The sequence below is a fragment of the Accipiter gentilis genome, unplaced genomic scaffold (genome assembly GCF_929443795.1).
Source record: "Accipiter gentilis unplaced genomic scaffold, bAccGen1.1, whole genome shotgun sequence".
Lineage (NCBI taxonomy): Eukaryota > Metazoa > Chordata > Aves > Accipitriformes > Accipitridae > Astur > Astur gentilis.
In genome coordinates, this window is record NW_026060824.1 from 2,615,692 (window position 1) to 2,641,048 (window position 25,357).

Here is a 25,357-nt window from a genome sequence, read left to right on the forward strand (position 1 = left end):
AGTTTCATCTGACCAATTCAAACACCAGAACTAACTGGCACCATTCCCAGAAAGCCACTGCTGCAGAGCAGGGCTGACTCTTTGGCAGCCAGTAGACAGAGGTCCTGCTAGTCATGGCACACTCAGCCAGCACCAACCAGAGCTCCATCCACACAGCTGAACAGAGATCTCGTTGAAATGGTAAAAATCTGGTGAACATGTATTATGAGAAATGGATTTGATTTTGGTCAGAGAATAATACCCTAACTTGTCACTGCCCTTGCCTCCTTGTTCAGTGCTCCACAGCCAGAGGCAGCAGATGTCCAACAGCAGCTCCATCACCCAGTTCCTCCTCCTGGCATTTGCAGACACACGGGAGCTGCAGCTCTTGCACTTCTGGCTCTTCCTGGGCATCTACCTGGCTGCCCTGTTGGCCAACACCCTCATCATCACCACCGTAGCCTGTGACCACCGCCTCCACACACCCATGAACTTCTTCCTCCTCAACCTCTCCCTCCTTGACTTGGGCTCCATCTCCACCACTGTCCCCAAAGCTATGGCCAACTCCCTCTGGGACACCAGGGCCATCTCCTATGCAGGATGCGCTGCACAGGTCTTTCTGTTCATCTTTTTGATCTCAGCAGAGTATTTTCTTCTCACTGTCATGGCCTATGACCGCTATGTTGCCATCTGCAAACCCCTGCACTACGGGACCCTCCTGGGCAGCAGAGCTTGTGTCCACATGGCAGCAGCTGCCTGGGGCAGTGGGTTCCTCTATGCTGTGCTGCACACTGCCAATACATTTTCAGTACCCCTCTGCCGAGGCAATGCGGTGGACCAGTTCTTCTGTGAAATCCCCCAGATCCTCAAGCTCGCCTGCTCAGATGCCTACCTCAGGGAAGCTGGGGTACTTGTAGTTGCTGTCTGTTTTGCATTTGGGTGTTTTGTTTTCATTGTGCTGTCCTATGGGCAGATCTTCAGGGCTGTGCTGAGGGTCCCCTCTGAGCAGGGACAGCACAAAGCCTTTTCCACCTGCCTCCCTCACCTCGCTGTGGTCTCCTTGTTTATCAGCACTGTCATGTTTGCCTACCTGAAGCCCCCCTCTATCTCCTCCCCATCCCTGGACCTGCTGGTGGCAGTTCTGTACTCAGTGGTGCCTCCAGCCTTGAACCCCCTCATCTACAGCATGAGAAACCATGAGATCAAGGATGCCCTGAGAAAACTAATCACTGGATGTTTTTCCAAATGAATAAACTGCCTCTTGTCTTCTGCATAGTACTTATCTCATTATAGGCCCAGCCGTTTTTCTGGTTTCTTTTACGGTGATTTGGGGGTTTGAATGTAATTTTTCTTTGCTCTTCTTGCTTTCCTTAATTCATTTGCATGCTTTCCACAAAGAAATGTCTGTCTTTCTCTGGATTCTAATTCACGATATATCCAGGCTTTCTGTGACCTGGAAGATGTGCAAATGAAGAGCTGTACTCTCTGTGAGTTTAAGCAAAATAAAGGGCCCTGCAGAGACTTGTTTTTCTGAGATCCTCCCTCCAAGACCTGCTCTGCAGCTGCAGGGAGCAGTGCCTGTGTGCAGAGGGGAAGAAGAAAAGAGTCCTGGCACAGCAGCACTGCCAGGGAGCACCAGCGCTTGGTCTTTCCCGAGCTGCTCTCTTCCCACTTCCATGCTTTCCTTCTGAACCCTTTGGTTGGTGGAAGGCCTGAGTGCTCTTCAAGCATGGTTAGAGTCCTGCTGTGTGGCAGGCCTGTGGTCGCAGGCAAGGACAGGCAGCGGGCACTTGTGTGACACAGAGCTGGCGTCCATTGCAGCATTTCCATCATAGATGGGGGTCTTCTCAGGCTTTGTGCCTCGGATGCCCCTACATCCTGAGCTCACCCCTCTCCACTCCCGAGGAGCTGCTGTGCCCTTCAGTGGATCTGGGGCTGTGGGGTGAGTGCCCAGAGCTCTGCCGCACCCTGTGGTGGGCACTGCTGTGGGGCCATGCCAGACTGGGCCACATTGGGAAAAGGGCAGGGGAGGTGCAGCAAAGTCAAGGGAGGTGTTAAGAGTTTAGGGGGAGCTGTGCTGGGCTGGAAAATGACCAGTAGAGAAAAATACCACTGTATAACTAGCAGTGTGTGACCATGCAGGGCAAGGACTCACACTGAAGATTTGTGGTGCAGAGGCAGAGCTTGTGGAAAGCATGGAAGACATGCAGGTGCAGGTGAGAAGAGGAGGCCAGTTTTTGCCCTTGGTGGTGTGGAGAGACAGGGGAGGTGGCTCAGGGTCTTTGTCACTCCCAGTGTCTCTCACTGGCCAGTTCCAGCACCTGCTGGTCACCCCAAATTTACAGGTGAGTTTTGCTGTGAGGCCATCTCCATCTTCCTGCTGGTCCAAGGGCTGGTTTAGGAGAATGGGCAGCCCTGTCCAGCCTCTCTACTTTCACAGACCCTGGAGCAGAACTATCCGCAAAGTGCCATCTGGTACAAGACTGCAGCAGGGGTCAGAACAGGTAGAAAGCATGAATTTCTATTGTCTTTGTTGTGGAGGTACGTGTGTAGGAAAAGAAAAGCTTACCTGGACATGGTGCTTGCAAGGGAATTCAGAAGCAAACAGAAGACCTTTGGTCACTTCTGAGAGACCAAGGCTGAACAAGAGAAATGCAGGGCTGCTGCTGAATGGGGAAGGTGATTTAAGAACAGCAGACACAGCTGGGGCTGAAGGAATGAATGCCTGCTGTGCCTGAGTCTTTCCTGAAATGGTCTCCAGGCCCCTGTGCTCAGGGAAAGGCTTCAGGGGAGAGGAGAGCATGCATTGGCATGAAAGTCAGGAATTCCCGCAAGGACTGATGCCAGTTTCTGCCCCTGCAGGGGATGAACCCTGGCAATGACACAGGCTGGGGGCTGCCTGGCTGGGAGGAGGCCTTTTGGAAAGGTCTTGGTGGGCAGCGAGATGGACAGGAAGCAGCCTTGTGCCTTGGAAGAAAGGAAGGACAGGAGCACCCTGGGCTTTATGAACAGGACCATGGGCAGGTGATGGAGGGAAGGGATTATAGAAAACACTGTGTCCAGATTTCAGATTCCAATATAGGAACGAAACACTTTAGCGAAGGGCCCCAATAATGGTCCGAGGCAGGAAGACTTTGCCTGTGAGGAAAGGCTGAATGAGCTGGGCTTGTCCAGCCTGGAGAAAAGAAGATCTTGGGCAAAACATGTAGCAGCATTGCAGTGTTCCCTGGAAGACTGAGTCAGGCTCGTGTCCATGGTACAAGACACAAGGACAAGAGGCAACGGGCTGAACGAAGGGGGTTAGTGCACATATTTTTCCAACGTGAGGATGGCCAAATGCTGGAAGCTGTTTCCCAGGGAGTTTGTGCCAGCTCTATCCCAGAAAGTGAGTAAGGTGCCTTTGGATAAAGCCCTGAGTAATTTGGTCTGGCCCTGGTTTGAGCAGGAGGTTTTTCAAAAAACTCCTGAGGTCCCTTCCAGCCTGAATGATGCTGCCCTTCTTTCCCCTTCATGCATTCAAATGAGGGAGAGCTCTAAGCATCTCCCTGACCATAGAAATAATTCACATCAGGTGCAGAGATGATTTATATGTGCCCCCATACATACAGCCCTGACCGTATCTGGTATCCATCAATATGTGTTTTTGAGATTTCCCCAGGTCTATCAGTATCTATTAAAAAAAAAAAAAAAAGGAAAAAAAAAGAAGCATTGACTCTTCCAAGACATAAATATATGCAACACAGCAGTCCACATCTTTGGTAGCAGACTGGAAGTGGTGGCAGGGGTAGCGGGGCATCCTGCTGAAGTGAAATAAGTTGAGTTTTGATTTTGAGGTGGCAAAAGGAGGACAGGTATTTTAGTGCTTGCATACAGAGAGAAATAGAAGATTCAAGCAAGTGTGGGGTTGTAATAGTTTGGGTGCAGGAGGAGCATGATCAGTGTATTGGAAGAAGGCAGACAGGTTGTGGGCAACTCACAGGCCTTGACCAATCCTTGCTTAACCACAGCTTTGTGTTTGAAGCAACAGCCAGTAAGGACAGAAGGGCATCAGTATGGCTTGGGAGTTCCCAAGGTCCAAGTGTGGTGGGGAAAAGGGGATGCAGCTAAAGTCTGCCGGGAAACCAGCACAGGCATAGGACAGTGTAGGACAGCCTGCAATGGGGATGATCAAGGACATTGCTGAGCTCTGGTGCTGCAATGGAGGATACAGGGTCTGCCCAGGGAGCAGCCGGGAGGATGAGGACTATGTCCCCTGTATGAAGGGGAAGCTTGGATTTGTTGGGGTCCTCTATGTGACAGACAACAGGTTGGACTAGCTTTTGTCATTTAGGATCAGAGGAGTCAGCAAGAGCTGTGACCTTGTGTTGGAAGTTGTAAACTGCTTGCTCAGGGAGAGGAAACAGAAAAAGTCTTTTGTCAGCAACCCCAGGAAGTCTCCAGGTTCATGAGCAGGCTCTGTGGAGGGTGGGTGAGGAGGCAACGAGGCACTGGAGGTGTAAGGACCTCATGTCCTTTTGCATGTACAGAGTGTTTACTGCTGGTGACCACATCCTATGATCAGTACTGGGCTGTGTGCCACCTCCTGCCCTCTACAAGACTCAGGAACTGACAGCTCTATCTCCTTTGCTAGGGGGATTTCTGTCAGCTACAGTAATCATTTCAGTCATGACCCAGATACTGTTCTGTGGCCCCAGTGGAGTGGACCATTTCTTCTGTGATTTCACCCCATTGCTGGAGCTTTCACACGCTGGCAATATGACACTCATGCTCTTTGTTATCATGACCTGCTTTTTAGATCCCATTTTCCCCTTCCTGTTCACATGGTCATCCTGTGTGCATCAGAGCTGCCACCCTGAGGAACGTCTCCCATCCAGCACGGGCAGGCAGAAAGACTTCTCCACCTGCTCCTGCCACCTCACTAGTGCCACGCTTTTCTACGACACCCTCATCCTTGGGTGTGTGATGCCCAGAAGAACCCTCCTGAGAGAGGCTGACAAAGCCCCTTATCTACACCATCCTCACATCCCTGTTCAATCCTCTCATCTACAGCCTGTGGACTAGAAAGTTTGGGGGAGGGGGACACTGAGAAAAATGCTCAGGGAAGCTGTGAGCTGCACGGAGAGCCCATGGGAGTTGCTGGCCTGCAGGAAGAGATCACTTCTGGTTCTCTTTTGAACCAGCCCAGAGGACCTGGCCTGGCATGTGTGGTGTCCTGGGCACTCCCCTGCAAGTGTGGGATATAAAGACAGCTTTTGGTGTGCGATGCAGCAGAGAGGTGCTGGTGGAGCTGGCTGGTGTCATCCTGAGGCCTCTCTCAAACATCTTGGAAGGGGCAGAGAGAGCAGGGTGTTTCCAAGATCCTCAGAAAAGGCAAATCTCAAGCCCATCTTCAAGAAGGGCAAAAAGGAGGATTGGGAGTGTTACAGGTTGGCCAACTTCATCTCAGTCCCTGGCAAGGTGACAGGGAAAATGCTCTTGTAGCCATCTCCATTGCTTGAAGAACAAGAAAAGGATTGCTGAATCCATGTCGGAGGGGAAAGGAGGGCATGCTGTGTATGTGGACTTTTGCAAGTCCTTGGTTTCCTATAGTCTCCTTAGAGCAGATTGTTGACATCTTGACTGAAGACTTTGACGATGCAGTGCATGGGAAGTTGGCTGGACGATCAGGAATGAATTCCATCAGTGGTACAAAGTCCTCTGAGAAGCCAGCAGCATCCCTCCGTGATGAGCAAAATTTCATAAAAGATCTTTAAAAGCTGGAAATCAAGACTTTTTCTGCTATTACATAGATTTCTTTTTGTGCATAGGCTTCCACATTGTTTTAAAATTTACATTCTGCTATTGATTCAGTTGTCTGCACAGAGGTGGCCATGGCATCCAAGCTGTCCTGTGGTAACTAAAGCAGCCATTTGGGAAAAGTGATGCAGGAATCCTTCGGATGTATAAGTGGGTTTGCAGGCAGGGAACCTCGAGGGTGGTGCAGGGCATCACCTTCCTCCAGTGCTGCTGGGTAGGCTGTGAAGAGGTCTCTCAAGCACGGCAGACAGTATATCCCCTTGGATGGTGGCTGTGAGGTCACTTCTGACTGGTCAGCAGCAACAGGGAGAGAGATACTCTGAGGTCATGAAGGTCATCAGGAAGCTGCCCTCAACAAGATGACTCATTTGGGGAGGGCAGGAGGAGCCTGGGCAAAAGAAATGGGAGATTTGGGGCAGGGAAGAGGACCTTGACCAACAGACATGAAAGATTTTGAAGAGGTAAAATGGGTTAAGGACGTTGCTGTGAAAACACTGACTGTGAAAAAGTTCCTGCTAAGCCTTTACGCTATCTCTACCTAGTAGCCTTAAGCCCTAACCCTACGCCTAAACACAACTTCTTCCCATGACAGTAATCCACTGTTACTAACCTAACTGAGCTTAGGCTATCCCTAACCTCAAAGCTGACATCTAAGCCAAATCCCCAACCCAAAAACCCTTACGCTTACACCTACCAGGTTGCTCAGCCTAGTCCCTAGCCTCTACCCCTAGTCTTAACATGTTGGCCTTAATCCTAGCCCTCACCCCAGACCTAAACAAAACCCTAACCCACCATGCTAGCCCGCACCTTAAACACTAGCCAGGGAACCTCAGCAGAACACCAAACTCTCTGCCTAAACTTTTGCCTAATCCCCAACCCTGAAAGGTAAGCTCTAATCCCTAAGCTCCAGCCTGAACACTGAATCCCTGAAGCTCACTTTCCCATGCTCTACTGCCCTCATCTTGGTCACCTCTCCTCAACCTTACTTAAGCTGTTTGGACCCGTGGGACCGGGAAAGGGATTGTGAGGTCCCAGAAGAGTTGCATGGCATTGGGAGAGGAATGTGAGGTGACCTGTATCTGATGAGCTCGTAGGCCACAAGGAGGAGATGGGTGGGAATGGCTTTGGTGAGGTCAGCTGTGCCTCAGGATCTCATGGGACAGCAGGAGGCACAAGGCTGGGAAGGTGGCTGGGAGGTCCCTTCTGTCCTTGGAGTTGATAGGCCAGCAGCAGGAACAAGGCTGGGAAAGGGACTGTGAGGTCACTTCTTTCTGAAGGAGCTGATAGGTCAGCCCTTGACTCATGGCTGGGATATGTGCTTTTATGCTCACATCTGCCAGTGCCTCTGGCAGACCAGCAGAAGCATGTTGATTGTGAGAATCCCTTTCCGTAAGTACCTGGTAGGCCCGTCCAGGACAAGGCCTCGGATATGGGTTCTCACACCTCTTCTGCCTGAGTACATGACGGGACAGCAGCAGGCACGTGGCTTGGTGGTTGTTCTGTACCTGGAGGTTCTGGTTTCTTACATCCCCAGTAAGAAAGGCACGCAGCCTCTGTGCAGTATCATTTGAAATGCCGTTTGATAGAGCAAACACTACAAACAGTGAATAAGGCCAACTGCATACAGGGCTGTATTAGTAGGAGTGTGGCCACCCAGGCAAGGGTGTTCTCATCCCTCTGGCCTCAGCACTGGTGTGGCCACATCTGGAGTAGTGTGTCTGGGTGTGGAGTTCTTACCCAGTCTGTAGGAGCGGGGAAGAACTGGAGTGGTCCCAGAGCACATCTGCCAGGATGGGGCCTCTTTGGAGAGGCTGAGGGACTTGGGCTTCTTTCGCCTGGTGAAGCGGAGGCTCAGGACACTATAGTAGTAGAGTGCACCTGCTTGAAGGGTGGCTTCAGAGATGATGGAGCTTTTCTTGGTAGTGGGAAGAGAAAGAAACTTGCGCAAAATGCAGCTTGGAAGGTTCAGACTGCATGTGTTGAGAAAGAAATGGCACTCAAAGGGTAGCCTTGTGGTGCAAGAGGCCACCCAGAGAGAGCCCAGATCAGCCCATGGCCTTGTGTTTCAAGGAAAATCCAGCCAGGCTGGAGAAACATCCGTGAAGGAACAGAAATGCTGGGGTGAGAGCTAGGTGGGAAAGCAAGATGGACATCAACAGCCTGAAGGGAAGGAGGTAAGGCATGGGGCAGGTTATGACAGCCTGCAGGAGAGATGGCCAAGTGCTCTGGCAAGGCTGAGAGGCCAAACAGGTCCAAGGGATTTGTCACCTTGGATTTGACAGTAGCTTCTGCCATGGAGGCCTACCAGGTAAAACTTGTTTTGAGGCTCTGGACTTAGTTTCTTCCTCACCACTGCTTGGGGAAACCAGGATACACTGTGCAGTTTTCCTACACTTGGCATTGCTCACCCTCACATCCTGCTGCCCCCAGGAAGAGCCCTGACACACCTGTGAGGGACAGGATCTGTCTTCCCAAGGCCTGGAGATCAGGGTTGGCCTTTCTGCTTCATAAAACAAACCAAATATTTTCTCAGCATTATAGCCACCTTCACAGTGCTTTTGCCTACCTGCAACCACAGCCTCCAAGTATCTGCTCTGAGTCTCTGGGGAGGCTTTGTCAGTAATGGCCCTCAGTGGGGTCCATTAATTCTTCAAGGTACTTTTCTTCTGACTTTGACTTCTTGAGAAGATTCTTTCAGTCTGCTCTCAGTAGCTGAGGTTCATGGACTCAGCCTCAAACACACCATGGGGCTCATTATGATACAGAAAGTTTTAACGAGCCTTGTTTCTTCCTGAAATTTTCTCCTAGTCTGCAAGACTTGTACAGCTAATTAGAAAAATTTCATAGTGTAGTTAAGGAGGAAGATTTCAAATTGCACCTATACCCATGATTTTGTTTTTTACTTTTAAAGGAGAGTTTTTGTTACTCTTCAGTTTAGAGAAGAGGTGATAGAAGCATTCTCCAAGTGATAATGATCCAAAGTGTCTCCTCAGGAGGTCTGGACAGCTACAAAAAGCAGTCCCTTGAGGTCTGACACTGTATGGACACCCTTGCTCCTCACCTCTCAAACCTCACCACTTCTGACATTGGCCACCTGGGGCTTACATCTCTGTTCCTTGCCTCAGACTTCTCCACTGATCTCTACAGCTGAAGGTTACAGCTCCATTGCACCATCTCCCGCCTGCTCTACTTAGAGAACCAGCTGCACACAGGCCCAGAAGAATTTTTCCTATTTGCAAGCAAAGCAAAGAAAATCATGAAGAAATTTCATAAACAATAAGTAGCACTCCTCAACAACTTGCGAAGTACAAGGTGCCCGTGATGAGGCTGTCTTTCTACACGGGATAATCTTATGAGAAATGTTTGTGTTGGAGATGAAAAAGTTAGATATAAACACAATTAAAGAATTGGCTAAACAGACTATTAGACTACTGGAAGACAGGCAAGCGTTTAACTCCCTGAAGCTCAAAGCAGCTGCATAGGGGAGAGGTATCTTGATGAACAAAGAGCAAGGGAAGGAGAGAAGTGGAGCATAACGGAAAGGGCCTTTGCCTAGGCAGTCTGCATCTGAAAAGATGACTTTCACTAATGCTCATTTTATCAGGACAGGTGCAACTACATGAAAGACTAGAGAAACTAACTACACCATAGAGCAGGCAGAAGAGAGGTAACAAAGTTACAGGGAAAGACTGATATTCCTTTGGAATGTCCTCTGTAAAGGGTCATGGAATTGGTAAGGGTCTCTCAAGAGTGAAGACAAACCAATGTTGCGCCCATCTTCTAAAGAGGCCAGAAATGCAACCCAGGGAACCGCAGGCTGTACAAGGTCACTTTGATGAGGAGTGTGCCATTGAATGACTCCTCATGGGTGACATTTCTGGGCACCTAAAAAAGGAGAACATTGGCATGGACTTCCCAAGGGTAAATAAGACCTTGCCAACCTGACTGCCATCATGATGAAGGAAATGCATTTGTGCACGAGAGGAGCACAGTAGATGTCATTTACCTCCACTTCAGCAAGACTTTTGGCAGAGTCTCCCTCAATATTTTTCTGCTCAAGTTAGGACATTACGGTCTGGATGGATAGACAAAGAGATGGGCAAAACACCAGTTGGATGATGAGGCTGAGAGCACAGTGGTGAAGGGGCCATACCCTACCTGCAGGCCAGTGGGACATATTGGGGTATTGTGGGGCTGCACAGGGGACTCTCCTGGGTGCTGTGCAGTTTAACACCTGTACCCATGACCCAGAGGAGGCAACTCACACCATGTTTGTTTATGGTGCTATATTGGGAGGACCATTCCTGTGCCTTGGGATGCCATTCATGGGAAACCTAACAGGCAGAAGGACTGTCCCGTCAGGAATGTTGTGAGATACAAGAAAGACAAAGGCCAGATCCTGTGCCTGGGATAGACTAACAGCCTGCAGTGGCAGGGGAAGGGGACTGCCTGGCCAGAGAGCATCTCTGAGGAAACAGCCCTGGTGGTGGAGAGAAGACAAAACACAATCCAGCAGTGATCCACATGATGCAAGGCTACCTTGTAGCAAAGGTGGCCAACAGTGTCCTGGAGAGTAGAAAGAGGAGCCTCGCCAAAAGAGTGAGGGAAAATATTGTCTCCCCTGCCCATCACTTGTCAAACCACCTGTACACCACTGTGTCCATTTTTGGGACTCTGGTTCAAGTGTCCCGGGTCTGCCCGGGGTGGGGCTAACTTTCTTTGTAGCAGCCCCTATGGTGTTATGTTTTGCATTGGTGCCTCAAACAGTGCTGATCACACACCAGTGTTTTAGCTGTTGCTGTACAGTGTTTGCACAGTGTCAACGTCTTCTCTGAATACAGCTCCCTGAACACAGCTATGGGTATGCCACACCTCCTGAGATTCCTGGGAACATCCACCTTGTTGTCCACAGGAGTGGGTTCCTGATGCAAGTTTCCTGCCATATCTGTAGACCAATGCGGTGCTTTAGGCTGCAAAGAGAAATGAAAGCAAGCCTGTGACTGGGGCACTATCAGCTTAATTGCTACAAGAGAGGGAGATGGAGGGATCCCAGAGCTGCCAGGTTCCTGCTGAAGATTTAAGGCCTCTGAGACAGCAGCAGAAGACAACGGTTTTGAACTGGCCTAGCCTTTAGATCATGTCACATGTGATGGCTCTGCTCCCCCAGTTCAATCATTGGCACCTGGAAACCACCCCTGCTTTTCCCTCCTCTCCTCCCAAAACCTGACCAAGTGATGACAAGAAAGAAGGAAGCAGAAAGGCCCCAGGCCTCCATGAATCAGCTGGGTTCTGGCACTTGGAGGGCCCACAGAGTCCTTCCCTTGTGCAACCCATAGAGTCAAGGTGGGAAGTGAGCCTGCAAGTCTGAATCAACAAGGTCCATGGACAGGCAAGGCTGTGTCTATGGCTGTGTCTGGAGACCAGTAGCCCTTCAGCATAGATCAAGCTGGGGCTGAAACTCAGGCCAAGGCTTCAATCGTCACCTGGTCCCATGGACACAGGTGTGGGTGGAGGTCGCAGGTGATGCTGCTCAGGGCCTTGACACTGCCATCTTAGACCCCACCTGCCAGTGCCCTCAACTGGCCAAATTCTCATTCCTTGATGTGCAGGGTCTGCTCTCTGCTGCTCTTCTTCTTCCCATCCCTGGGGATCTGGGAGACCACAATTTCATGGTCACTATGGCCGAGGCTGACTCCAGCCTTCACATCCCTGACCAGCTCTTCCTCTTCTGGGAGTTGCAGGTCCAGGTGAGCATCAGACTGGATGGTCTATTCGGAAGCTGACTCACACAGAAGCTCCCATCTAAATCAGTTGCCTGTCCCATAGAGAGTGTCCACACTTATCTGAGCTGCCCTGACATCACAGGAGGAATCCCCCACTTCTCATCTCCTCTGTCAGTGTCTCCTGAGCATGTTGTGTCTCCATTCACCAAATAACCCATGGGAGCTGTCCTTCCTCACCTCAGCTCTTATTCCACTCATCTCACAGCTCTGCCATGGTATGCAGAGCTCCCCCTGTCCACACCCAAGGTGGTGGGCATTGACACCCATTAAGACAGCCGCACCTCGGATGTGGCACCAGGGCCAAGGGCAGACTGAGACAAGGGGGTTCAAAAGAATCTCAGTAAATATAATAAAGGGGGATGAAAGATGATGTTTAGCACTTACATAGTTGAAATTAGCTGAGGCAGAGACAGTTCCTGATAAGAAGCAGGAGATGTCCCCAAGAGCCAGCCAATACTAGTCTTGCGGCTTGGCTGAACACCAAGAAACCACTGAGCCTGTGCAAGAAAAGGGGTTACTAGCGGTGATGAAGAGGAGTTGTCTATCTTCATCTCTGCAAACACCAGACGACCACCATAAAGAGGCCCTGCACAAGTGCCGTTGGGAGGAAACTATGGAAATGACCTCTCGGAACTCATTTTAATACGAAGCGGGGACAGGTCATGCATATGTATAGGTGTATTGTGAATATGTAACACTTGATTGTATAAATTTGAAGCAAACTGCCAAGTCAGGCATGCACGACTTTGGTGGGACTACCCCCCCGTGCTGCCCAGCACTGAATGAACATACCTACATTACAATCTCACTGATTCCCCAGTGAATTTGAGCCCGGGAAGAAGAGAGGGGTGGGGGGAAGGTGTTTTAAGATTTGGTTTTATTCCTTGTTACCCTACTCTGATTTGATTGGTAATAGACTGACTTCCTCCAGTCAAGCCTGTTTCACCTGTGAAGGTAATTGCTGAGTGATGTCCCTCTCCTTTTCTCAACTCACGAGCCTCTTGTCATATTTTTCTCTCTCCATCCAGCTGAGGAGGGGGAGCGATAGAGCAGCGGGAGGGATAGAGCAGCTTGGTCGGCATCTGGCATCTAACAAGGGTCAACCCACCACACAAGTAAAACATTTCCTTCCCTTTAAATTGTTTCCTAAATTTTTTTGTTGCTTCTTGTTATTTTTTTGACATTTTCCTGCACCTTTCTGTCAGAATCAGGCCTATAACATTAAATACAATAGGTTTGTGTCTCACATGGAGTTCGGTGCCCTAACACACTCCCTGCCCAGGACTGTCCTTGCCACTGCTCACCCTTTCACACAGCCAGTCGCACTCTGAGGTGTTCATCTCTCTCAACTGTTACAGAGAAGATGGGTGGCCATCTTCAGTGAAACGCTCTGTTTCTGCATGGCCAGCATCTTTGTGTTACCAGTGCTTCTGGAAGGAGTCCCTAAATCAGCAAGACACACTCCCTTCACATTCCCTCAGGGGCACATGAATTGTCCCTGTCTTTTAGGTGAAGAAAAGGACAAGATTGCCCTTACCCAACACCAGACACCTCAGTGCCTATGTCTACATCTAATGGAGTTGTCTAGACTTCCCTTTGGAATAAACGGAGAGATTGTCTCCACCAAGAAGCCTGGAGAGCTCCTGGTGACCAGCTAAATGCTCCCGAAGGGCACCTTGGGTCACATTTCCAAGTACCTTCTAGGTACATCTGTAACCCCGGGGCAGCTCAGACAGCAACAGCCTCTGTATGTGGGCAAATGAATCCAGACCTGAACGTAGGTCTTTTAGTCTTGAGCTGAAACCGACTGAAACGTTATTCTAGGCAATAACTGAAACCAATCTTCATTTTCAGAGTGTCAGATATTTTGGCTTAGTTGTTATAATTATTTTTTTCTTTTTATGTTTTCATTTGGGAGGACCACATGAGTCCACTACAGTAATTTCCCTCTGCCAACATATTCAGATGGAGTTGTTCATCAAAATGCTTTTCCTACCACTGCTCGGAGTGGAAAAATTTTGTTCTGAAAAAAATACTATATCCTTATTGATGTGTTTCCCACCTCTTCTTCAGCCTCTCCTTATATTGTCTTTACAGAGAACTCCAGAGAACTCCGGGTAAAGATTTATTGAGTAATTAAATGTGGGAGATATTTCTGGGCATCACCTAGTTCCCCTCCCTGCCCCTACTCAATGAAGGGCTCCCCTCAGTTATGTCTCATCCACAAACATGCTGAGAGTGAACTCTGTCCTATTGTCCAGGCCATCACTTAAGATGTCAGACAACATTGCCCCAAGCACTTCTCTGTGAGGGATACCTCTAGAAACTGGCCACCGGCTGGACTTTCTAACAACGATCATTATGTTCCCTGCATTTGCTGTGACATTTCAAAGACAAAGGACAGCAGCCTTGCAATGACACCAGTCATTTTCCCCAGCACCCTTGGGTGCATCCCCTCTGGACCCATGCACTTGCCTGTGTCCAACTGGCACTAGTGCTCCCCAGCTGCATCTTGCTCTCCCATGGGTGAAGCTTTGCTACCACAGAGGCTGCTAGGAGTCTCAAGGACCAGGGAGACTTGGGGGAAGATCTTACCAGGAAAGGAGTAAGGAAGTGAGGCCATGAGATCCTCAGCCTCTTCCATGTCTGTGCAAGGCCTTTTTGGACAGCACTGCAGGTTAAAGTAATTGAATCTTGCTTGGATTGATGTGTACCTCACTGTCAGGAGGGGACCTTGGGCCAAATTAGCCTCAGATCCCTCAGCCTCTCCTCACAGGCAAAGCGCTCCAGCCCTTGGCTGTCCTGAGGGCCCTTTGCTAAACCCACCCCAGCTTGCCAGTATTATTCCTGATCTAAGGATCTGAAAGCTGGAAGGAGTATTCCAGAGAATTCCTTTCCCTTGACCTCCTGGTCGTACAGTCCAGGATGCTGGTGGCTTCCCTTGCTGCCAGGGTAGATGGCTGCCTCCTGTTCAGCTCCCTGCCCACCAAGACCTTTCCCACAGGGCTGCTCCCAGAAAGGCATCCCCCAGCCTGTGCCATTGCCAGGATGAGTCTCCTGCAGGGGCAGAAACTGCCATTTGTCCTTGTGGCATTTCATGAGGTTCCTGCCGATACGTGCTCTCCTCCTCCTTGAACCCCTTTCCCTGAGCAGAGAGGCCTGGGAGACCTTTTCAGTAAAGACTCAGGCAAAGAAGGCATTGAGCACCTCAGGCCCATTAGTCTCTGCTGTTTCTTAGATCACCATGCTCTTTCAGAAGCAGCCGTGCATTTTCCTTGTCCAGCCTTGGTCTCTAACACAGCAACTGAAGCTCTTGCCTTTGCTCTTGACTTTTCTTGCAGCCACCAATTCCAGGTGGTCATCCCCTGGCAGCTGCTCTGTGGCCCCTGTCAGTGCCCTGTCCTGTGTTGGGCCAGCCCCGCTGCCTCACACGTCCCCCCACAGACCCACTGTGGAGGCACAGCATGGCAAAGGGTGTATTCGGTGTGAGGAACAGTTTCTCTTGCATGAGCCCCATTATATCCTTTTGTGCCCTGTCCCCCTTCTGTTCTTCTTCCTTGAGATAGCCTCTTCCAGGTCCTGGAACCTATCCAGCCCCATCCGCATCCCATGTGGGGTTTTGCTGACAACCGTGCTCAAGGGTCTGTCAGGCTCTGCAGAAAGAGAGAGGTTGAGCAGGGCTGGCCATTCCCCCAGTGAGCCCAGCAGGAGGAGGGAAACGGCTGTGCACCAAAACTCACCCATAAACCCGTGCTGAGTGGCCAGTGCTGGAAGTGGCCAATTAGTGAGGCCACCAGTGAAAGCTCACTCCAGCCTCACTCTCTAAATCATCACCCTATGCTCACCTCCCCTCAGCCCCCAGAGAACCCCAACACAGCAGCTCAGCCTCGTAGGGGGCAAATTTCTTCAGCCTGTTCCTGACCTCAGCTTTTGGAAGAAGAGACCAACCTCCAGACACCAGAACTGAGAAAATCCCCTTTTCTTACAGAGACGTGACAGGGGAGGACAGCTGTGCCATTGTGCCAGACACATGTGCAAAGACTTCTGGGTCAGACAGGCTGGATTCCTGCCTCTGGGCAAGTGGAGCAGATGCAGACATCACTGGGCAAATATGTTTATCACAGATAAAATACCCAAAGTACAGGAGGCTCCCCAGATACATTGGAAATCACTTGTGAAGAAGCACAGGTAGCTTATTGCTTCTGAAAGATTACTGATTGAATCAGCTTCTTCAGTGCATGTTGGAGCTCCTTGTTCCTAATGCTGTAGAGGAAGGGATTCACTGCTGGAGGCACCACTGAGTACAGAACTGCTACCAGCAGGTCCAGGGATGGGGAGGAGATGGAGGGGGGCTTCAGGTAGGCAGTCATGACAGTGCTCATAAACAAGGAGACCACAGCGAGATGAGGGAGACACATGGAAAAGGCTTTGTGCCGTCCCTGCTTAGAGGGGATCCTCAGCACAGCCCTGAAGATCTGCACATAGGACAGCACAATGAAAACAAAACACCCAAATCCAAAACAGACACCAACTACAAGTACCCCAACTTCCCTGAGGTAGGCATCTGAGCAGGCGAGCTTGAGGATCCGGGGGATTTCGCAGAAGAACTGGTCCACAGCATTGCCTTGGCAGAGGGGTAGTGAAAATGTATTGGCAGTCTGCAGCACAGCATCAAGAAACCCACTGCCCCAGGCAGCTGCTGCCATGTGGACACAAGCTCTGCTGCCCAGGAGGGTCCCGTAGTGCAGGGGTGTGCAGATGGCAACGTAGCGGTCATAGGCCATGACTGTGAGAAGAAAATACTCTGCACCAAACAAGAAGAATACAAAGAAGACCTGTGCAGCACATCCTGCATAGGAGATGGCCCTGGTGTCCCAGAGGGAGTTGGCCATGGCTTTGGGGACAGTGATGGAGATGGAGCCCAGGTCAAGGAGGGAGAGGTTGAGGAGGAAGAAGTACATGGGTGCATGAAGGCGGTGGTCACAGGCTACAGCGGTGATGATGAGGCTGTTGGCCAGGAGGGCAGCCAGGTAGATACCCAGGAAGAGCCAGAAGTGCAAGAGCTGCAGCTCCCGTGTGTCTGCAAATGCCAGGAGAAGGAACTCAGTGATGGAGCTGTGGTTGGACATTTGCTTCCTCCGTGTGTGGTTATCTGTTGAGGAGCAAAATGCACTAGTGAGTTAGGCCAGACTTCTCTGAGCAAAACATATTGCATGTGTCATTACAACCCCACATTCAGACTCCCTCATTTTAGGAAGACTTCTCTGTAGCTCTCTTACTTGAGCACCAGGTTTTGCTGGCTGAGGGGGCTTTGGAAGCAGGGACTCTGTCGTGGGCTCTTGAGCAGCCCTTCCTGCTCTGCAGTGAGAGGGAACTAGGAACACAGGCTGATCTCAAATTGAATGCACTCGTGACGTATCAAAGAGCTTTTCAGCATTGCAGTTTTCCACTTGCCCAACTGCAGAACAGAGCTGAGGGGATTCTGTTTTGTTCATTTCGCTCTAGTTGCACTTGCCACTTTTAGGAGTGGGTTTGGATGACTGAAATCCCTGACATTTCTAATGCACTCCGAGTGAAATCTTGTGGATCTTGCGAGGCAAAGGGACAGTCCCTTAGTGCAGAGTGAGGAGAGCTGCTCTGCCTATCAGTCCTGGTCTCAGCTGCCCTGTGCTGGCAGCCTGGAGCTGGAGGAGGGTCCCTCTCAGGTGTTCCCCTAAAAAGAAACTGGATGCTGCTGAGAGCAGAGGATTCCAGGTTCAAAGAGCAGATGCCGGACTCCTTGGCTTTTCTCAGGTCCTCTTGAGGAGGACCTCATCTCTCCCCTCCCAGACTAGGACACAGAGGGACTGTTGCAGCTGCCCACATACAGCTGCCCCACAGCATTTCCACAGCCTTAGCACTGAGGTGTCTTCTCCATGGGGATCCTAGCACTATGGGATACTATGGGAGAGCTGTGCCCTTCTGGAGGGCACCCTGCAGCCCAGCAGGACACCCCAGGGAAATAGCTGAATGTCCTGAAGCTGCCCGGAGGAGACTTGGGCACTTTGCTGCCATAGACACATCTGCAAAGCAGGACCCAAAGGGCCGGCATCTGAACAGGAGAGGAACCTGCCACCCCTGACCCCCGCCTCCCACACTGACTCAGCAAATCCAACGGTGAGAACCAGGGCAGCACAGGCAGGAACGGATGACAGTGGAAGGCCACAGTCTCCTGCCAAGGGAGGAGGGACACACAAAGATAGACACAGGGATTTGTCCTTTTCTGGGCTCTGGTTGCTGCAGGGGCAATGCATGCCTCAGACCTCAGGAGTTGGAGGGCAGAGGCTCTGCTTAGGCTGGGAAAGGAGACCAGGGAGGAGTTGCACAGGTGAAGGTGTCTGCACCACAGGGATGGCAGGGAGGTGCCCACATCCACCTCCCCAGCGTTTCTGGCAGCAGCTCCCTCTCACTGCCTGCCTGTGTCTCTGCTGCCTGGAGCTGTTCCTGCCGGGAGCCATCTCCCTGGCCCCAGCACAGCTCCCTGTCAGTGCTCACAAACCCCATCCCACTTGCTCTGTGTTCACCTCTGCCTGCAAACGCCTTGCAGGGGCAGGGCACCACCCGGGGGCATCTCTGCCTGTGCAGGGGCTAAAGGCCAGATCACAGAGAACCTCATAAGGCTGGATAGGGGAAGTTGTTGCTGAGCTGATGTGCTTTTGAGAAACACCCCCCCTTAACAATGTCAGGAGGTAGAGCTGAAGCTGTGAGAAGCCCTGAGCCATGCAACACTTTCTTGAGAGCAGGACCGTGGCCTGCTCTGCCCTGCCCTAGCCTGCTGGGGGTCATGCCTTCCACCTACAACTTCTCCCTGCATGGTCATGGGGAGTTTCTTGGGCAGGCCGAGAGCTGACACTGGCAGACAGCAGAGTCCCTGCCCCAGCACACATCGCCCTGGGCTCCAGGGCACCCGCTTGGAAGGACAGCTGTGGGCACCCCTGGGTGCACAACCCACCTTCACACAGCTGTAGCCATTGCCGGGAGAAGGAAGCTGTCTTGCAATGTCCCTCTGAGGGTGAAGCAGGGAAGCCCTGCTCTGGAGCAGGTCCTCCTCCTCCACACCAGAGAAAAGCAAGGAGAAACATCCTGACCGGTCCTATCAGCCCTGGCACGTGCCATGTCTAGGAGACACTTCCAAGAATTCATCGGCATTGCCCTGCAGCCCTAGACTTACCCTGTCAAGGTCTGTGACGATTTCTGCCGCAGTGAGCTCTCACCTGTCCTCCCACCTCAGACTGCCTTCAACCTCTCTGACACTTCTCTTGCCTGCTCGCAGTGCCTGCAGACAGTGCCCTCATCCCTGCTGTGCTTTGCAGAGGAGCTGCCCTGGACAGAGCTGTCTCTCTGCGGCACTGTCTCCTTGTAATGAGCTCCCTCCAGCCCAGAAGCCCAGCCCAGCTCAGCAGCAGAGGACCAGTCCAAGGCAGCACTTTCTCTGCCCCCTCTGGGCTCCCTCCAGGTGTCCCTGGGGCTCCAGGGGAACCTGCTGGGAAACAGGCTGAAATAATCACTGATGTTCCCTCCCTCAGCTGGGGAGACACACTTCTTTCCAGCAGTGTTATTTCCCCTTTCACAGGCAGAGTGTCCTGGTTTCACTTGGGATAGAGTTAATTGTCTTCCTAGTAGCTGGTATAGTGCTATGTTTTTGAGTTAGGTATGAGAAGAATGTTGATAACACACGGAAGTTTTCAGTTGTTGCTAAGTAGTGTTTAGTGTAAAGTCAAGGATTTTTCAGCTTCTGATGCCCAGCCAGCAAGAAGGCTGGAGGGGCGTAAGAAATTGGGAGGGGACACAGCCAGGGCAGCTGACCCACAGTGGCCAACAGGGTATTCCATACCATGTGACATCATGTGTAGTATATAAACTGGGGGGAGTGGGGTTGGGGGGATGGCTGCTCAGGGTTGAACTGGGTGTCGATTGGTAGGTGGTTGGTTGGTTGGTTGGTTTTTTATGCTTGTGATCTATGCATAAACTGCTGCTGATCTGTCTTGTTAAAATGTCTCATGCATGCCTCAGTGTCACTGGATTCACTGGCAGATAGCAGCTTGGTTTACTTCTGATGGGATTCACCCTTCACCATGTAGAAATTAATGCTTCAGATCTGAGATAGTCTCCCAGATCTTTGTGTGTGGACACAGCATCAGGGGGTGAGCTCTTACATGTGAGAGGAGAGCTGGGACTGATCTCTCTCACTAAGGTCTAAGAATCAAGTCATGTCTTGCCTCGCTCTGTCTTCCCCTTTTCCTCCCTTTCCTCCTTTGCACCCTATTTCTTCTTAATTGTCTTACAGTAAAAGCGGCTCTTACAAGATCCGGACAAGCAGTGTAAGCAAGACTGTTGCTGAAGTGGCTAGTATTTATCCCTTTTCTGCCTTTTTTCTCATCTGTCACCAGGTAATCTATTCTCTAAAAAAGAAAGTCAAGTTTCTTTTCTGCAGATGACAAAACCCAGTCATTCAGGGTCAAGGATTCTGTTCTCTCCTCTCTTTACAAACCTCCCTGCAGCGAGCAACCCATGTTAGGTTTGCAAACATTCATGCCAATCTTGGTCAAGCTCGCCTAACCCTGCAATCACCTGTATGTGGATGTTTGTAGTCTTTCTCTAGGCTTGACAGTATGTGTGATGGTGGACAGGCCATCAGCATCCTCTAAGAGCCTGTTGTTTGAATTGCTCTGTATAGGGAAAATGTCCCAAAGAAAAGGCTTGGAGAATCACACTGTTGGATCTGGATTCATTCTTCTGGGATTTTCTGGCCACTCCAGCTTGCAGGGCCTGTGCTTTGCAGTATTCCTGGTCATCTACCTTGTGGTCCTCACAGGGAACAGCCTGATTGCTCTCATCACAGTGGTGGACTCAAGCCTCCACAGCCCCATGTATTTCTTCCTGAGGAACTTGTCCTTCCTGGAGGTCTGCTACACGTCAGTCACTCTGCCAAAAATGCTGGTGGGTTTCCTGATGGAAGATGGCCGGATCTCCTTCCTTGGCTGTGCTGCCCAGCTGTATTTCCTGGTTTTGTTGGGCAGCATCGAATGCCTTCTCCTGGCTGCCATGGCCTACGACCGCTACACAGCCATATGTGACCCCCTGCACTATACCCTCATCATGAGCAGGGGTCTCTGCATCAGACTGGTGGTGGGGTCATGGATAGCTGTCATTCCGGTGCAAGTCGGACAGACCTACCAGGTATTCACTTTGCCCTTCTGTGCGTCCCATGACCTTCACCACTTTTTCTGTGATGTTCCCCCTCTGCTGGAACTGGCCTGTGCTGACACTTTCTGGCACCAAGTGATGCTGTACACCATCATCCTGGTATTTGCCATCCTTCCCTTCTCCTTAATAGTTATTTCTTACATTCAAATTATCAGGGCAATTCTGAAAATACCTTCAGCTCTGGCCAGGCACAAAACCTTCTCCACCTGCTCTTCGCACCTCGGGGTGGTGATGCTCTTCTACGGCTCAGCCACAGTCACCTATTTAAAGCGACGGTCAAGGGATTCTGTAGATGCTGACAAATACCTGGCCCTGCTTTACACAATTGTGACCCCCACATTTAACCCTCTCATCTATAGCCTGAGGAATAAGGAAGTGAGGATTGCCTTGAAGAGACTCTTACGGACAAAGTGATACTACAGAGTATGTGAAATATAGTCCCAGATGTTCCACTGGGGTACCTGGTTGCCTGAACAAAGGCATCCCATATTTGCTCAAAGAAAACTACATGTCCAGCCTGCCTTTAATCCTCCTCAAGAAGGGGAAAGGTGTCCTGAGGCATTCCTGTTAGATCCTGCCCCACTATGATATCTTTGTACTCTAGAGCATCTTCAGTGCCCCTAAGTATTTCAATGCAAGTAGCTACTTCAAGCTGTGTCTGACCTATGTAATATTAAAGGGAAACAGTCAAAGCATGGTCTGTAGTCAATGAAGCCCAGAGGGTGACACAACCGATGAAGAGATGACTACCTTCAGGTTTGAGAAATCACTTGCTAGACCCCATGGACTATCTACAGTGTCCCTGCGTGCAATCAGCTAAAAAAAGTTAAAAGACATGAAGGTCTTCTTCTCCTGCTATGATGTCTTGCACTGAGTTTTGTAATGCTTGACTATCTTGACATAAAGAATAATAATAAAAAATCTCCAGGGGGACAGTCCAGCACTGGAATAGTGTCCCAGAGAGCTGTGGAGTATCTGTTTGTCATGGTTTAACACCAACAAGCAACTAAGCACTGCTGAGTTACTCGCTCAGTCCCCAGCAGTGAGGTGGGGGAGAGAATTGGAAGAGGAAAAGTAGGAAAACTGGTGGGTTGAGTTAAAGGCAGTTAAATAGATAAAGAAAAAGCTGGGCACACAATCAAAGTAAAAGAAGGAATTCATTCACTCCTTCCTATTAGCAGGCAGGTGTTCACCCATCTCCAGGAAAGCAGAGCTCCATCACACAGAACAGTTACTTAGGAAGACAAACGCCATCACTCCAACACTCTGCCCACCCCTTACTTCCTCTGCCAGTTTGTTTTGCTGAGCATGATGTCATACGGTCTGGGATATCTCCTAGTGAGTTGGGGTCAGCTGTGCCAGCTGTGTCCCCTCCCAATGTCTTGTGCATCCCCAGCCTACTGGCTGGCAGAGCAGTGTGAGAAGCAGAAAAGGCCTTGACATTGTGCAAGCCCTGCTCAGCAGTAACTAAACCATCCCTGTGTTATCAACACTGTTTTCAGCACAAATCCAAAACACAGTCCCACACAAGCGTCCATGGAGAAAATGAACTCTCTCCCAGCCAAAACCAGCACAAGCATTTATGTACAAAATCAGCTTTGCCACTCTGAAACGGTCTCTTTGAAAAACTAGCCCGGTGGGGGTTTTTAGCCCAAATGCCTATGCAGCACTGAAGTGTGTTTCCACATATGGAGCAGCTTTGCACAATGTCTGCTCCAAGAGGGGAAATATCTCAGCCTGCAATTGGAAATGGCTGATGCTGGGAGGGGATAAATGTGTCTCCTGAGACAATATTTGATATGCATACAATACAAAAAGATTGTGAAGGTGAATGGGTATGACAGAAAGAGGAAAACTGCCCACCCAATGGAGCTTTGCAGAAGGAGGAAGGAGCGGTACACAGCATGAGGCGACACCAGTGGGATTAGCACGTAGGAAAGACTTTTGAAGGGAAGGCTTTGCAAGGGCATACCCTGACTTCACCCAGCTGCAAAATAGAGACTGGGCAGTGTATTGAAGTGATGGTGAGAAGTGTCCTGGGGTAAAAGAGTGTGGATGAGAGAAGGTTGGAGATTTGGGCTGCAGAGATTTGAGGGAGTCCTTGGCTGTTCAGAGTAGGTTGAGCTTTGGAAACGAGAAAAATTAAGCTCTCAAGGATGTTGTGGAATTGGTAGTACTATCACTAAGAACAGAACATTACTGTAAGGGAATTCCTTCTTATTCTTCATTATGATTAATTAAAGCACTTTCATTTCCCCCAACATTCATCTTGACATGACAAAAGAGCCATAAGTTCTCGGTAGTTAGCCTCTGGCATGAGTTCTTAAAGCAATGTTTTTTCTGTCATGGCTAGCTCTTTGTTGTCATTTACATGTTACACTTCTTAGACAGCATTGCCCTTTAAATCATCCCTGCTTCATATCTTTTCTCCCTGTTTTGTGGAGGAGGGGGAGATGGAAGAGGGGAGGTGTTTCTTTTTTAGCCAAAGGCAGCAGAAGGAGACATCCCAGATTAGTGCAAAGGCACAAAGGAAGCCAACATTACCCCGTTACTGACATTTCCAGTCTCTGAAGTCTGAGTTGTGCAGCAGGGACCCTGGAAGCTCTGAGCTCCTTTCATCTGTCCTGCATCTCAACATGTAGAATGAAACTAACCTAGTCAAAAAGATTCTTTGGATTCTCCTCACAGCCTGAAGCACCGCATTTGCCAGGAGACTGCCCAGGAGACCAAAAGAGGACTCACGCTCCTCTGCACAGAAAGCATAGCTGTTCCCAGGAATCTCAGGAGGCACGGCATACCGATTCCTGGGTTCAAGGAGCTGGTCAAATTACTTGTCTCCACTTCCGTAATGGTGGCTGCGATGCCTGGCCCATGTGCAGACTCTGTACAGGGATGCTGACGTTCATGGAGCAATCTGCTTGGACCTGAGAGCCGGCTGGCCCTGCTTGGAATCCAAGGTAGAACTTGAGACCTCCTGAGTACAGGACCATTCCACCCTGAGTTCTCCTATGCCCCTCTGCTGTAGAGACCCCCACCTCCAGCTGAATTCTTTCTCCTGGGGCACACTGCAAGGCACAGGCTTATGGAAAGTTTATTGGGAAAGGGAGTGCTGGGATTCTGGTCCAGCCTCCCAGCAAAAGGTGGGGTATCACCAGTTCCAGGGTCAGGTTGGCTGAAACATCATGGGGTTTATTCCGCTCCCAGTGCAGACCTTGCCCCCTTCCCCTTGAAAAACTTCAGGAGGTCTCTGTTGGCCAAAGCCACAAGGGTGTGAAAGTGCCTCTGGACAGAAATTCCAATGTGTCAACATTTAAGATTTGTGGGCCAATGCCTCTGGCAAGATAGCGATATGGGGAACTGCAGGACACTACGGGTAAAGAAAGAGAATGACGTGGTTAACTGAGCGGCACCCATGGTCATAAACATTACAGCAACCATCTCAGAAGTACCATAAGAGCGTACAAAACAAGAGATGCAGGGCCAATGGGGAAAGGATTAACATGGCAGGCTACTCTTTTGGAGGGTAGGAGAGAACAGCTTGGGCAGAGGGAAATGAAAAGGGAAGCAAAGGATGTGGTCAGGGCTGTTTGGGGACACCTGTGAAGCAGCCCTGCACCTGATGTGAAGTACTTCTGTGGTGAGGGAGAACCTGAGAGTTTTCTCACATTTGAAGACATGAAGGGGAAGGAAGGACAGCATCATTCAGGCTGGAAACGACCTTGGGAGGTTTCTCGACCAACCTCCTGCCCAAGACAGCGTCAGACCAGATTCCTCAGGGCTTCATCCAAACACGGCTTGGTCACTTTCTGGATAGAGCTGGCAAACGCCCTCTGGGTAATGCCTTCCAGCACTTGACTACTGTCATGTTGAAAAAGTTTCTTCCTGTATGTACCCTGACCTTCTCTTGTTTCAGCCCATTGCTTCTTGTCCTTGTGTCTTGTACCATGGACATGAGCCTGACTCAGTCTTCCCGGGAACAGTGCAATACTGCTGCATGTTCCCCCAAGGTCTTCTTTCCTCCTGGCCAAACAAGCCCAGCTCTTTTAGCTTCTTTTCACATTCCAAGTGCTCCTGCCCTGACCACCATGGTGCCATTCCACTGAACAGGCTCCAGTTTACCAATGTCTCTCGGGTATTGTGGGGTCAAAACCTTGGCAAATATTCTGGATCTGTTCTAAAATGTGCTGAGCAGAGGGGGATAATCACTTCCACTGTCTGTGCTCCTTCTCATACACCCAGGATGCCGTTGGCCACCTTTGCTGATGGGTCATCTTTTGCCTAATGAAACCCAAAGACCACTAGAGCCTTTCCCACAGAGCTGCTACCTAGGCATGCAGCCCCTGGCCTCTGTCATTGCCGGGGCTTAGTTCCCCTTGGGGTATGGACTTTGGATTTGTCTTTATTGGATATCATGAGGTTCCTTTTGGCCCATCCCTCCAGCCTGTCTATGTCCTTCTGAGATGGCAGCCCTGCCCTCCAGTGTAGTGTCTGCTCTCCTCAGTGTGGTGTTGTCCTGGTTTTGGCTGGGATAGAGTTAATTTTCTTTCGAGTAG

The 25,357-nt window shown here is 50.3% G+C and overlaps 2 protein-coding genes across 2 annotated transcripts; one reads left to right on the plus strand and one right to left on the minus strand.

The window, feature by feature from the left end:
• The first annotated feature begins 298 nt into the window (after positions 1 to 298).
• Positions 299 to 21,218, plus strand: LOC126036883 (uncharacterized). Its single transcript, XM_049797098.1, has 7 exons — positions 299 to 1,214; positions 2,122 to 2,195; positions 2,292 to 2,324; positions 11,385 to 11,522; positions 18,829 to 18,956; positions 19,885 to 19,946; positions 20,275 to 21,218. Exons 1-7 carry the CDS (start codon positions 299 to 301, stop codon positions 21,216 to 21,218), a joined length of 2,295 nt encoding a protein of 764 aa, XP_049653055.1.
• LOC126036826 (olfactory receptor 14C36-like) lies at positions 15,752 to 19,148 on the minus strand. Its single transcript, XM_049797035.1, has 2 exons — positions 18,960 to 19,148; positions 15,752 to 16,711 (listed from the first exon to the last, which is right to left on the minus strand). Exon 2 carries the CDS (start codon positions 16,685 to 16,687, stop codon positions 15,752 to 15,754), a length of 936 nt encoding a protein of 311 aa, XP_049652992.1. The 5' UTR covers positions 16,688 to 16,711; positions 18,960 to 19,148.
• Positions 21,219 to 25,357: the final 4,139 nt, after the last annotated feature.

Excerpts from the sequence above, each read along its gene's own strand:
- LOC126036883 (XM_049797098.1), top strand. The coding sequence starts at position 299 with ATGTCCAACAGCAGCTCCATCACCCAGTTCCTCCTCCTGGCATTTGCA. Across the intron at positions 1,215-2,121 it reads GAGAAAACTAATCACTGGAT|GGCAAGGACTCACACTGAAG; the intron begins GTTTTTCCAAAT and ends GTGACCATGCAG. Across the intron at positions 11,523-18,828 it reads TCTGGGAGTTGCAGGTCCAG|ACTGCCTTCAACCTCTCTGA; the intron begins GTGAGCATCAGA and ends CTCCCACCTCAG.
- LOC126036826 (XM_049797035.1), bottom strand. The coding sequence starts at position 16,687 with ATGTCCAACCACAGCTCCATCACTGAGTTCCTTCTCCTGGCATTTGCA.